The sequence below is a fragment of the Cetorhinus maximus genome, chromosome 13, assembly GCF_964194155.1.
Source record: "Cetorhinus maximus chromosome 13, sCetMax3.hap1.1, whole genome shotgun sequence".
In the NCBI taxonomy this organism is placed as follows: Eukaryota; Metazoa; Chordata; class Chondrichthyes; order Lamniformes; family Cetorhinidae; genus Cetorhinus; species Cetorhinus maximus.
The window spans coordinates 62,600,756-62,615,366 of record NC_135891.1 but is presented as its reverse complement, the minus strand read 5'-3'; the positions used below and the strand labels follow the sequence as shown (position 1 = coordinate 62,615,366).

At 43.2% G+C, this 14,611-nt stretch overlaps 1 protein-coding gene across 2 annotated transcripts in view; it reads left to right on the top strand.

Moving 5' to 3' along the window:
* LOC144688634 (cas scaffolding protein family member 4-like) overlaps positions 1–7,359 on the top strand; it is a 141,815-nt gene extending 134,456 nt beyond the window's left edge. For both annotated transcript variants that reach the window (XM_078555436.1, XM_078555435.1), the window contains exon 7: positions 1,367–7,359. In XM_078555436.1, coding sequence (XP_078411562.1) covers positions 1,367–1,807 — 441 coding nt within the window. In that variant the 3' untranslated portion in view covers positions 1,808–7,359. The remainder of the gene's footprint in view (positions 1–1,366) is intronic.
* The last annotated feature ends 7,252 nt before the right edge of the window (positions 7,360–14,611 follow it).

Below are 14,611 nucleotides of genomic sequence, written 5' to 3'. Positions count from 1 at the left end.
GTATTCTTCCGACATAAATGTACCACCTCACACTTAACTAAATTACAGATTTGCAGAACTGTTGTGGTGCAGGAGGAAGTCATTTGGCCCATCGTATCTGCACCGGCTCTCCAAATGAGCAACTTATCTAGTGCCATTCTCCCTGCCTTCTCCTCATAGCCCTGCACAATTTTGCCTTCTGTGCTGCCTTTTAGTGCCGCAGTGTAAGCACCCTAAGAAGGCTGCTCTAGGGCCTCCCGCACCCCCCCCCACCCCAACCCCCAGCCTTTTGGGGGGGGGCTTTTGAGTGGGCGGGGCTGCCCACCTTTGAACCTTCTCAACTGACAGACTCGTCTGAAGCCTCCGTATCTCGACGGATTATGGCCCAATTTTGAAGTTTATTTGCCAGTTACACACCCATTCTTGTCATCTCCATATCCTAACGTTAACTGCCTTAGTTGGCTAGCTGCCTTTTGCAGGCGGGTAGTTATTCTGCCCCTGACCCAGCCCTCCCAAAAATGGCTTGGGGAGAGACGGTGTTGGCAAACCAGCATGCCAGCCGGTCTCCGTGAAATCACCGCACGCCTACGTCGGTTCTCACCCTTAGGAGCTCCGAAAGTCCTCCCCATGGCGTTTCATTATTGGTTTCCAGCACTTCTGCCTCAGGGTCAGAAGGTTGTGGTTTTAAGCCACAGTCCAGAGATGTGAGCAGAAAATTCAGGCTGAAAATGCCTGTACAGTAGTAGGGAGTGCTGCACTGCTGAAGGTCTTTTGGATATGACGAGGCCCTGTCTACTCTCTCAAGTGATGCCAAAGATCCCAAAGTACCATTCAAGGAAGAGCAGTGGAGTTCTGCCCAGTAGTTGGTAGCACATGTGCCTCTGACCCACAAGGTTCTGGGTTCAAGTCTCGCCTCAGGGTTTGAGCACAAAAATCAAGGGGATACTGAGGGAGTGCTGCACTGTTGAAGGTGCTGTCTTTCAGATGAGATGTTACTCCAGTGCAGGTAAGAGATCCCATGCCATTATTTTGAAGAAGAGCAGGGGTGTCCCAACCAATAATTATCCCTCAATCAAATCACAAAAAACAGATTATCTGGTCTTTATCACATTGCTGAATGTGGGAGTTGCACACAAATTGGCTGCGGTGTTTCCTACATCACAACAGTGACTACACTGTACTTCATTGGTTGCAAAGCATTTTGAGATGTCCAGTGGTTGTTGAAAAGCGCTATGTGAATGCAAATCTTTATTTCTTTTATTTCATTGTTGTTTGTGGGAGCTCGCTGTGCGCAAATTGGTTGCCACATTTCATACATTACAACAGCGACTACACTTGGCTGCAAAGCAATTTAAGATGTCCTTAACTCAATTTTGCTCTTGTACAGATGACGGAAGAAAAGATTAGAAAACCAGGTGACAGCAGCGTTAAAATGAGTCCGAAAGCGACCCAACCTGTGACCTCCGGCTCTGAACAATGCAAAATGTTCTTCAACGCCCTGCAAAAGGCCATCGTCGCATTCACTGATAGCGTCAATGGAAACCAGCCCGCGGATATTTTAATCAAACACAGCAAGGTGGTGATAATGATCGGCCAGAAACTGGTGGACATGCTGTGTCGGGAGACAGGACAGAAGACTGTTCACAAAGAGATGCTCAGTCGAAGCAACCAGTTTTGTGGAAGGATGAAAAAGGTTGCTGTGGCAACCAAGAATGCTGTGATGCATCCAAACCCAATGGCCTTGCAAGAGATGAAGGATCAGGTGACAGAGCTATCCCAGCAGGCTGAGCAGCTCAGGCTCCTACTAGAGCAGGCCACTGCCTCATAGGGGAGCTGAAAGATGATGAAAAGGGAGATTTTATATCTCCTCTCGACTAAAATTCACTTTAAGAAAAATTTGCAGTTGTCTAGATAATCCATTTTCTCTCTTGCCCTTTGAGTTCAGCCAGTTTTTAATTTGAGAAGACATGGCAAGGTGGGATCTTGGTGTAAGAATAAACATGTCTGCCTCCTTTTACCCAACAACAGGTTGACCTCAGAGAGAAACTACAAGTTGGATTTCCAACCAATTAGCACTTTGTTTCTGTGCAGTGGTGTTAAAGGAAATGATCACATTGTCCAGTCGAGTTGAATGGTAAAATAGCCATTATTTATGAATGGGAGTGGATATTATATGAGGTACTTCAATGCTGGAGCATCTCCATTATACATCATTTATCTGGTTTATCACAAACCTGCAACATCAGAATTCACATCACCTTCTCACACCACCAATGTCTTAGTTCAAACTGTCCTTTTTCTTTAAAGAAGGTGCATGTTATATTTTCCCTTCCTGCACTGAGGTTGAAAAATAAATGGATTTGGCACAGGGACAGTTGCAAAATAACATTTGTGTGAGATGGATATTCTCCACTTCACTATGATACGCCTCATGAAGTAGGTGACCCAACAACAAACAGGGTTTGGAGAGGTATAGAGACACACACAGTGATGACCCGCAAACAGATGGTAATGTTACCGAGGGTGCTTCCACCTAACAATGGCTTGCTGCACTACCCCTTCCACACGTAGCACCTTCCATCACAAGAGTGTGAGAGTGAGAGCTCAGGCTGTTTCACTGGGGTGAAATTCGGCTTGGGTGGTGGAAGATTAGGGACGGCTGCAAAACGGGTTGTTGATTCTCTATCACTTGCTTTGTACTATATCCCAAGACAAATTTCATCCCTAGTTTGTTTTCAAATTTATCACTTTCTACTCATTGCACAGGAAGACAACTCAGTCTATTCCGGGTGGATTCTGTGTTCATTTTCTCCCTTGCATGAGGGAGATAGTCCTGAGCTCGGTGCTTGACATCACATGCTTGTGTTTAATAGTTTCTTGGTTATAATTGATATTTACCAAAACAAGTGGTCATTTCCTATGACTAGGTACTGGATTATATTTGATATAAATTAGTTCAAGGCAAATTTCATATTAGTCTGGATCCAGGCAGGGCTGAATAACAGTTTCAGACCAATCACTCACTGACTATCAGAGTAAGTCAGAAAAAAAAACATGAGTAATGAGCAGAAAATAAAATATTAGCTGTTGGTGCCTTAGCAAATCTGAGGAGGGGTTAGTGGTGAGGGGAACAGAGCCAAGGTTCATGTTCCTCATCACTATCCAGTAACTGGCTAGAAAGTGCCTGGGTTTGTTCATAGGGTGAATCGGCTGAACTGTGATGCACATTACTGTCAAATATTCCAATGACACTTCCTATCGAGGCTCCCATTATGAATGGGCACTTGGGAACTGCACGACCATTGTGATCCCACATTTCAGAAACCAAAGGACTGGGAAAGAAAACAAGCAATTTATTGTCTAGCACAAATAGTGACCATTCATGCACCTTGTTCCAAATCATTTCCACCTCATTCATCATTATCTAACATTCCAATATAATTGCCATAGTGCCAGGTTAAGATAGGAGTTGGATGCAGCTCACTGTCTCTAGATTCCCAGTTTTTAATCTCTCTTCTGAGTGAAAGCTGTCAAACAACATTGGAAGGTAGATCCCGATTAGTGGAATGAAGAGCTCCAAATTGAAAATGGACTGCAAGATACTGTTTTAAAAAAATACTTAATAAAAATCCAAGGAATGAGATTTCAAGAGGAAATAAATTACTTCATTAAATGATTCCTGTAAATATTGCACATGAAAGGACTGAATATAGGAGTAATGATTAATATCATAATAAAACTTTACTTTGAGAATTTGCTATAAAAAAGTTTAGTGTTGTCATTGGAATTTTCATGGAACATGTTTTCTGATTTGTTTAAGACCAACCATGTTCCTATTGTTTAAGTTACAGGGAAGGTCTCTCCGCCCCAGGGAACCTCTTTACTAAAAGACAAGGAACACTAAATCTCCTTTAGTGTTTCTGTTTCTTTTCAAATGTTTAGTTTTGAATAATGATACCATTAAGAGACTAATTAAGGAGCAGATTCTAAGCTGGACAGGACATACCAGCTGAATTGGTGCAGTGATATATGGTGAGAGGTGGGCCCAGTAGGACAGGTGTTCAGATAGAGATCCATTGCCTTTTTGTGCCCTGGTCCTCTTCGGGTGCTCCAGCCAGTGCTCTGTCACAGACATTAATCCAGCTCCCTTGCACTATAGAGCTCAGTAACACCTAACCAGAACCCCGCGTTACAGACAGTATCTCTACTGATGTAAATCCACTTCTGCACACAAAAGGGTTCAGTAATCCCACCATACCCTTCTCCCCGTCTTACTGACCATACCTCAACTAATATTGGACCAGAATTTTATGTCAAAATTACAGCGAGGACACTGGCTCCTGCTGTTATTTACATGTAAATGGTGCAGCTAGTTCAAGCAAGGAAGAAATGCACTGTTTAATGTAAACATCCAAAAGTTGCTGTCTAGTTGTGCTCCCAAGTTGTTAGTTTTGCAAAACTGCAATTCTGTTGTCTGCCTCTCATGACCTTGCTGTATTTATATGGTAGACACCAACTAAACCCTGGGCAGATATTTAGGGCTAGTAATTTAAGTAGCCTTTAAACAACATACAAGTTGTTAATTATCAAACACTCTGGTACTAATAAATTAATTATTGCAAGTGTGGAGTCTCGTTTCTTCAGGTTTAGAATTTTCAGAGAGATTTTAAAAATGTCAAATTTTAAATTTTTTTCTTTTTATTTTTGTCTCTCTCTCTCTGTCCAGTCTTTCTTTCCTTCTCTTTCTGTGTATGATTTGACATTGAATTTCCCTCCTTTAATTTGCCCTTCTCTTTTTAGTTCCTAATCTTTAGATCTCATTGGTTAAGAAGATACACTGTCCCATTGTTCGTCAAGGTCCCAGATGTGCCATTTCCCTCACTTATGCTGTCATCAGGGAAGTCGATGGCGTAGTGGTATTCCTCACTGGACTAATGTTCCAGAGACCCAGGGTAATGCTCTGGGGACCTGGGTTCAAATCTCCACCATGGCAGCTGGTGGAATTTGAATTTGATAAAAATCTGGAATTAAAAGTCAAATGATGACCATTATCGATTGTTGTAAAAGCTCATCTGGTTCACTAGGAAATTTACCATCCTTATCTGGTCTGGCCTACATGTGTTAAATGTGGTTAACTCTTTAAAAAAGAAAATCCCCTCTGAACAAGGGCACTTAGGGATGGGCAATAAATGCTGGCCTGGCCAGTGCCAGCGACACCCACATCCCATAAACGTTTAAAAAAATTCAGCTTTGTGACAAATTTCCTTTTGAGTTAAAGAATGCAGGATGAAGCCCAACTAATGGCTGATGATGTTAGATGCCCTGCTACATCAACATCTGTCCAGTAATTCTATCTCTAGCCAGAGCTCTACATTACATCCTGTCCATGTCTGATATGTAATACCAGATCCCTTGTACTGTGGAGCTCAGAATCGCTTCTGCCCAGCACCTTGTTATTGACAACAATCTGCATTTATATAGCACCTTCAGTGTAGTAAAACATACCAAGGCACTTTATAGGAGAGATTAACGAGCAAAATGTGATTTCAAATCACATCAGGCGATACTAGAACAGATGACCAAACAGATTGGTCTAAGAGGTGGGTTTTAAGGAACGTCTTAAAGAAGGGGAAGTAGAGAGGCAGAGGGGTTTTGGGAGGTTAGGGTCTGAATAGCTGAAGGCACGGCTGCCAGTGGTGGAGCAAAGAAAATGAAGGATGTGCAAGACCAAAAGTGGAGGATCAAGAAATTTTGCAGGATTGTTGGGCTAAAGGAAGGTAGCGAGGGAAAGGCGAGGTCATGAAGGGATTCAAAAACAGGGGTGAAAATTTTAAAATTGAGACATTGCAGGACTGGTAGCCAACGTAGGTCTCGTAGGTCAACAGGGGTGATTATTGTTACTGGTGTAAATCTCATACTGTAGGGCTAAGCTAGGCCTTCCCCAGAATCCTGTCTTGACGATGTTTTTACTGATACAAACACAGCTCTCTCAGTAACTGCTCCTAGTTGCCTCTGTCAATACTTTCAGTATTCCTTATAGAAACAAAAATATTTTCTGGCCAAAAATAATTTTTAAAATGCTCGCATTAAACAATGTTCTGCAACCATTTAAGTTGCACTGGGATTTTGATGGTGATAGTCACAATATAATAATTATAATTTGACTTTTATTTCAATATAGCTGTGTTTTCATATTTCTGCACCTTTTAAGCCTTTAGCTGCAGTTTGTTAAAATTCCAAAGTGGTGGTATTCCAAAATTGGTGTATCATGCACCATCTCGCAGTTTCATAGATGCGTATTAGTCTTTAAAATAAAAAAAAATTGACTTTAGTGATAATGAGAGCTTTCTCTTTGTGTGTGAAAATGGTGCTCGTGCATACAGAGCCCTTCCAGACTACCTTTATATGGGATTTCCATTTCCCTGACTTCAAAATGTGGGACAGAATCATAGAGACCAAGAAGCCCCCAGGGTTTGTTTTCTGGTTAGTGTTGTTCACTCTCAATAGCTCTGGGCTAGGAAAGGGGCAGGATAGAGGTGTGTAATACCCTTCACAATCAAAGAGCCCGATAGTACTATCTGACTGGACTCCCACATGCAGAATGGCCATATAGGATAGGTATAGGGAGACATAGGATAGGTATAGGTTAGGATGAAACTGTATCCCATTAGGGCAGAGCAGAATACTTGGAGAAATTTCAAAGGAGACATAGACAGTTAGAAAGAGGACTTGCATTTATATAGTGCCTTTCATGACCTTCGAATATGCCAGTGCACTTCACAGTCAATGAAATACTGAAGTTCAGTGACTGCTGTAATGTGGGAATCATGACAGCCATTTTGCACACCACAAGATCCCACAAACCACTATGCGATAAATGACCGTATATTTTAAGTTTGATTAGGGATAGATGTTAACCAGGACACTGGAAGATATTCCTACTCTTCTTCAAATACTGCCATTGAATCTTGGTTTATAAATCCTATCCAGTTAACAGCACCTCTGACAGTGCAGCACTGTATAAACCTAGATTTTGTGTTCAAGTCTCTGGCCAGGGACAACTTTCAACTCACAACTTTCTAACTCAGAGGCAAGAGAGCTACCACTGAGCCAAGGCTGCCACCAGAGCAGGCTGCTGTTTCAGGCAACACCACTTGAACAAATTAAATTATGTGCTTGATTGAAGCTTTTTGTAGAACCCTTCAGCCTTACTGTACAATGATTTGCAAATGTAAAATTCATAATTCTTTTGTATCTCGGATCTATGCAGTTGTTATTCTGGTAACATCACACTATGCGTGAAGAGGCGGTGCTGTTTGACCTGTTTTTATGATCAATCCCTGTGTTTTTGTACATTTTCATTAAAGTATTGTTGCCACAGTTTGTGTGCCTTTCACTCGGGAAACAACTCAATTACTGCCTTAAATGAGCAACAATTTCTAAATGACATCAGAGCTTGAGTGGGGAAACAGCAGGGGGCAGTGGTTGAAGGTGCTGGTAAATGGGTAAGCTTTAAAGAGGCTTTTGAAAGAGGAGTGAAAGTAGAAAGAAGGCCAAAGCGTCTGGGGAGAGCACAGGGCACAAGGACTGAAAGTTGATGGTGGAGAGGCGGCGATACACAGCAGACCAGACCTGAGAGATGATGACCTTCCACAAAATGCAAGGCTGCAGAGGAGGACAGGAGAAGTTGCGTAGGTTGGTATAGTCGAGAATGAGGATTCAAAATCGGTGACTGAGGAATGGATTAACAGAAGATTTTCTGGTACAGCTTTTAAGGAATTCAACGTGAGCACCCTATTCTCTTTAGTCAGTACTCAAGTTGTGAAGACCACTTCCTTCATGTCATTCCCCCCCTTTTATTATTTAAATATCTTGAAAACAACTCTTAGTATTCTAACATTGCAACAATATTTAACAGTGTTTGGCTACTTTCAATATTCTCATCTCTACAATAAGTCCTCACTTATAGTTGTAATTATGTTCCTGAAAATCATGACTAAGTGAATCGACTTTAAATGAATCAAAGGTTCTCGTAGGAATCAATGCTAAATCCGGAGTTAGGTTCCTTTAGACATTCCTGGCCTGGAAAAACCAATGTACAGGTTGAAATACTATACTGTACATGTGCAGTACTGTGCATTCCTAGTGGAAATAACTCGCAAAATAAAATAAATCTCTAAATATAAAATAAATACTGTACATCCATATATGAAATAACCTTGAAATAAATAAATTCAAAAATATAAACAATACAATATGTGGTAAACGTAAATAAATGTTAAAAAAATGCACTCACCTAGTTTTAGATGGAGCCCAGGACTTCACTGTGAGTTCAGAATGGGAGCTGGGAGCCAGGGGGGGCAGCAGCTGAAGAAATCCTGATGCTGGCAACAGACACCGGTGACATTAAAGGTAAGAACAGAAGCAGGAACAGAATCCGGGGGAAGAGGGACTTCAGCACTTGTCTGTGCACGTGCTTATACTCCACACAATTCTCTTCCCTTTATAGCTATATTATCTCAGCCTTTCAGAATATCTTTCTATTCTCTTTTCTCTCATGTACTTGTCTATTTTCCTTTTGAAAACATCTAAGCTATTTGACTCAACCATTGCCTGTGGTGGCGAGTTCCACATTCTAACCTTTCTTTGAGTAAACTATTTTTCCCTATTGGATTTATTAGTAACTACCTTGTGCTTATGGCCCTAGTCTTGGATTCTCCCACAAATTAAAACATCCTCTCCAACCCATTCATAATTTTAAAGGCATCCATTAGGTCTAATCTAAGTCTTCTCATTTCTAAAGGAAAACCTCCATTGTTCAGTCTTTCCCTATTATTATCTTTCAATGTTGGTACCATCCTCGTGAATCTTTTTTGCACTTTCTCCAGTCTTTCTATGCTCTTTGAATGGTAAGCAGAACTGTGCACAGTACTGAGTGCGGCCTGATCCAATAACATAACCTCACTACTTTTGAATTCTATACCTGAGAAATAAATCCAAGTGCTTTGTTAGCATTTTTAATTACTGTGCTGACTTGCAACTCTGCTAATGATTTGCTCACAAATATCCCTAGATCACTTTGCTCTTCTGCATGCTTTTCAGGCTGGAGGAAGGTTTGTAGTGGAGTTCCCCAGGGTTCAGTATTGAGATCCTTGCTTTTCCTGATATATATTAATGGTCTAGTTTGGGCTTGTCCAACCCGTGGCGACCCGCGAAGCCCCTCCATGTGGCCCCGAAGCGATTGTTGAAAATATTGGGAGGGTGGGTCAGTGAGTTTGAAGACTTCTGCAGGGGACTGCTCCTCCAATCACAGCCTGTCCCTCTCCTGTGTTTGCTGCTGATAGCCTCACTATTGAAGCCATCAGCACAAATATGAAAGAGAACCAGGCTGTGATTGGTGGAACAGTGAACACCAGCAACTCTGGAATGCTCATCACGCTCTCCCCCTCAGCTTACAGTGCTTTGGCCCGGCTCCAGCCATATTCTCCTGGTTCCTCCACGTTCCCCCGGCTCTCAGTGTTCCCCTCAGAGGGCACCTATGTTTGTGCACTGCTAGGTAAGTGAGTGAGTGGGTGAGTAACTGTGGGTGAGTGGGTGTCTAAAAGAGAGAGAGGGTGAGCCTGTGTCTGAGACCCCGAGCGAGTGGTGTGTGTGTGTCTGGGAAAGAGAGAGAGAGCACTATATGTGTCTGGGGGAGAGAGAGAGGGTGAGCGTGTGTGTGTGTTTAAGAGAGAGGGAGGGAGAGAGGGAGAGAGAAAATGTGTGTCTGGCTCACTCCCAGTCTCAGGGTTCTCATTCACCCTCATCCACCAACAATCACTCTCACAGGGGGAGAGGTTGAATGAGTGAGTGCCCTGAGACTGGGAGTGAGCTGGATACACACTCTCTCACCCTTTCACACTCAAATGGTCACCTTAATTAAAAAAAAGAGTAATAAATAATCAATTTATTGTAATTTTTTTGCTCAGCAAGTAGTTTCTTTTCATACGTCAGATTTTTTGTTTTGAAATTCTTGTTTAATGTTGTGCCAAACCTTATCTTCCTGAAATTTGCTCATCGCACCCCCCTCACTCCCTCCCACCACCATGCAAAAAGATTGGACAAGCCTTGTCTGGCCCTTGGTGTACTGGGAGCCATTTCAAAATTGTGGATGATACAAAACTGAAGCATAGTTTACAATGAGGAGGACAGTGTAGAACTTCAAAAGCACACAGACAAGTTGGTGGAATGGGTGGAGAGATGGCAGATGAAGGTCAATGCAGAGAAATGTGAGGTGATACATTTTGGTAGGAAGAACATGGAGAGACAGTATAAAAGTACAACTCAAAGATGGTGCAGGAACAGAGGGATCTGGGTGTATATGTGCATAAGTAATTGTTAATAGAGGTATAGAGTACAAGAGCAAGGAGGTCATGTTGAACCTGTATACGACACTAGTTAGACCTCAGCTGGAGTATTGCGCACAGTTCTGAGCGCCGCATTTCAGGAAGGATGTGAAGACATTGGTGAGAGTGCAGAAAAGGTTTACAAGAATGGTCCCTGGGATGAGAAACTTCAGCTATGAGGATAGATTGGAGAAGTTAGGACTGTTTTCCTTGGAGAGGAGAGGCTGAAAGGAGATTTCATAAGACCATAAGACACAGGAGCAGAAATTAGGCCATTCGGCCCATTGAGTCTGCTCCGCCATTCAATCATGGCTGATAAGTTTCTCAACCCTTCTCCCCGTAACCTTTGATCCCCTTACCAATCAAGAACCTATCTATCGCGGGTATTCAAGGATGAGGTATTCAAAATCATGAGGGGCCTGGACAGAGGAGATAGGGAGAAACTGTTCCTACTTGTAAAAGGATTGAGAACCAGAGGGTGCAGATTTAAAGTAATTGACAAATGAAGAATCATACGGACTTGAAACATTAACTCTGTTTCTCTCTCCACAGACTCTGCCAGACCTGCTGAGTTTTTCTAGCATTTTCTTATTTTATTTCAGATTTCCAGCATCCGCAGTATTTTGCTTTTAGCTTAGAATGTGGAACTCGCTGTTAGTAGGTATAATTGAGCTGGATAAGCACATATGGTAGAAAGGAGTACGATGTTATGCAATTAGTATTAGGTGAAGAGGAGTGGGTGCAGGGTCATACGGAAACATAAACACCAGCTGATAAGGCTGAGTGGCTTGTTTCTTTGCTGGAATCTTTATGTAGTTCTATATTCTAGTTTTTTTCTCTTGCATTATTCAGTTATTTCAGGTAGTACATACTTGGCTTTCTTGTTTTTTTAAATTCTTTCACAGGATGTGGGGTTCACTGGCTGGGCCAGCATTTATTGCCCACCCCTAGTTGCCCTTGAGAAGGTGGTGGTGAGCTGCCTTCTTGAGACGCTGCAGTCCATGTGGTGTAGGTACACTCACAGTGCTGTTAGGGAGAGAGTTCCAGGATTTTGACTCAGCGACAGTGAAGGAACAGTGATAGATTTCCAAATCAGGATGGTGAGTGACTTGCAGGTGGTGGAGTTCCCATGTGTCTGCTGCCCTTGTCCTTACAGGTGGTAGAGGTTACAGGTTTGGAAGGTGCTGTCTAAGGAGGCTTGGTGAATTCCTGCAGTTCATCTTATAGATGGTACACACTGCTGCTACTGTGCATCGGTGGTAGAGGGAGTGGGTGTTTGTGTTTGGGGTGCCAACCAAGTGGCCTGCTTTGTTCTGGATGGTGTGAAATTTCTTGAGTGTTGTGGGAGCTGCACTCATCCAGGCAAGTGGACAGTATTCCATCACACTCTTGACTTGTGTCTTGTAGATGGTGGACAGGCTTTGGGGAGTCAGGAAGTGAGTTACTCATCGCAGGATTCCTAACTTCTGACCTGCTCTTGTAGCCACAGTATTTATATAGCTAGCCCAGTTCTGTTTCTGGTCAATGTTAACCCCCAGGGTGTTGATAGTGGGGTATTGAGTGATGGTAATTCCATTGAATGTCAAGGGGGTGATGATTAGATTCTCTCTTGTTGAAGAAGGGCATTGCCTGGCACGAATGTTACTTGCCACTTGTCAGCCCAAGCCTGAATGTTGTCCAGGTCTTACTGAAGCAGTTTTTTCCCATATGCAGCATCTGAGGAGTCGTAAATGGTGCTGAACACTGTACAATCAGCAGCAAGCATCACCACTTCTGACCTTATGGTGGAAGGAAGGTCATTGATGAAGCAGCTGAAGATGGTTGGGCCTAGGACACTATCCTGAGGAACTCCTGCAGTGATGTCCTGGAGCTGAGATGACTGACCTCCAACAACCACAACCATCTTCCTTTGTGCTCCAACCAGCTGAGAGTTTTCCCCCTGATTCCCACTGACTCCAGTTGCTGGGGACCTCCGGAGGAGGCTGAGATGGATTATCCAGTCAGCACTTCTGGCTGAAGATTGTAGCAAATGCTTCAGCCTTATCTTTTGCACTGCTGTGCTGGGCTCCTCCATCATTGAGGATGGGGATATTTGTGGAGCCTCCTCCTCCAGTGAGTTGTTTAATTGTCCACCACCATTCACGACTGGATGTGGCAGGACTGCAGAACTTAGATCCATTGGTTGTGGAATCACTTAGCTCTATCACTTGCTGCTTATGCTGTTTGGCACGCAAGTATTCCTGTGTGGTAGCTTCACGAGGTTGACACCTCATTTTTAGGTGTGCCTGGTGCTGCTCCTAGCAGGCCCTCCTGCACTCTTCATTGAACCAGGGTTGATCCCCTTGACTTGATGGTAATGGTAGAGAGGGGGATATGCTGGGCCATGAGGTTACAGATTGTGGTTGCGTACAATTCTGCTGCTGCTGATAGCCCACAGCACCTCTTGGGTGCCCAGATTTGAGTTGCTAGATCTGTTTGGAGTCTATCCCATTTAGACCGGTGGTAGTGCCACACAACACGATGAACAGTATCTCAATGGGAAGGCGGGACTTCTTCTCCACAAGGAGTATGCAGTGGTCATTCCTGCCAATACTGTCATGGACAGGTGCATCTGCAACAGGTAGATTGGGGAGGATAAGGTCAAGTAGGTTTTCTCTCTTGTTGGTTCCCTCACCACCTGCTGTACGCCCAGTTTAGCAGCTACGTCCTTTAGGACTTGGCCAGCCCGGTCAATTATTTCAGGGAGTAATAACTTGGCTTACCTATTTCAGACATATAGTTTTTGTGCAAGTTCCACATGAAGACTTAAAGCAGTGCTATCCAATATAAATTGCTGACTAACCACAGGTTAGGCTATGGCTACACCATTTGATTTGGTACAAGACACATGCACTCATTTTAGAAGAAAACACCTTACACATAACAGATAAAAACACTTCATGAGTATATTTACTTAAATTTCTGTGCTGCAAATTCTTTTAGCTCTGTACAAGTCTAGCATCATTCACTAAGCAAGGAAGCAGAACTGTTTTCAACCACAATCTGTAATCTTGTTGTCCAACATGTCCCTCAGTCTACCATTATCATTAAGCCAGCGTACTAACCCTGGCTCAATGAAGAGTGCAGGAGGACATGTCAGGAGCAATACTAGGCATACCAAAAAAATGAGGTGTCAATCTGGTGAACACAGGACTACTTGCATGCCAAACAGCAAAAGCAGCATGCAATAGACAGAGCTAAGTGATCCCACAAGCAACAAATCAGATCCAAGCTCTGCAGTCCTGTCACAGCCAGTCGTGAAGGGTAGTGGACAATTAAACAATTAACTAGAGGAGGAGGCTCCAAAAATATCCCCCTCCTTGATGAGGGAGCCTATTAAGTTAGTGTAAAAGACAAGGCTGAAGCACTTGCACCCACCTTCAGCCAGAATTGCTGAGTGGATGATTCATCTTGGTTTCCACCCGAGGTCTCCAGCATCATAGATGCTAGTTTTCAGGCAACTAAATTCACTCCACGTGATATCAAGAAATGGCTGAAAGCACTGGATTTACAGCAAAGGCAATGGGCCCTGATGACAACGTGTGGTGCTGAAAACCTGTGCTCTAGAACTAGCTGTGCCCCGAGCCAACCTGTTACAGTACAGATACCAGGCTGGTATCTACCGGAATGTGGAAAACTGCCAAGGTACATGCTGTTCACAAAAAGCTGGACAAATCCAATCAGGCCAATAACTATCCATCAGTGTACTCTTGATCAAAGTGATGGATGGTGTCATTGGCAGTGCTTTCAAGTGGTACTTAGTAACATTCTGTTCACTGACACTCAGTTTGGATTCCACAAGGGCCACTTGGCTCCTGGACCTCATTACAGCTTTGGTCAAAACATGGACAAAAGAGTTGAATTCCAGAGGTAAGGTGAGAGAGACTACCCTTGACATCAGGGCACCATTTGACCGAGTATGGTAGCAAGGAGCCCTGGCATTACTGAAGTCAATGGGAATCAGGAGGAAAACTCTCCACTGCTTAGAGCCATACCTGACACAAAGGAAGATTGTGTTTGGAGGCCAAATATCACAGCCCTAGGACGTCACTGAAACAGTTCAAGGCAGTATCCTAGGCCCAACCATCTTCAGTTGCTTCATGAATAATCTTCCCTCCAGCAATAGGTCAGAAATGGGGATGTTTGCTGATGATTGCACAATGTTCAGTACCATTTGCAACTTCGTAGATATTGAAGCAGTTCATGCC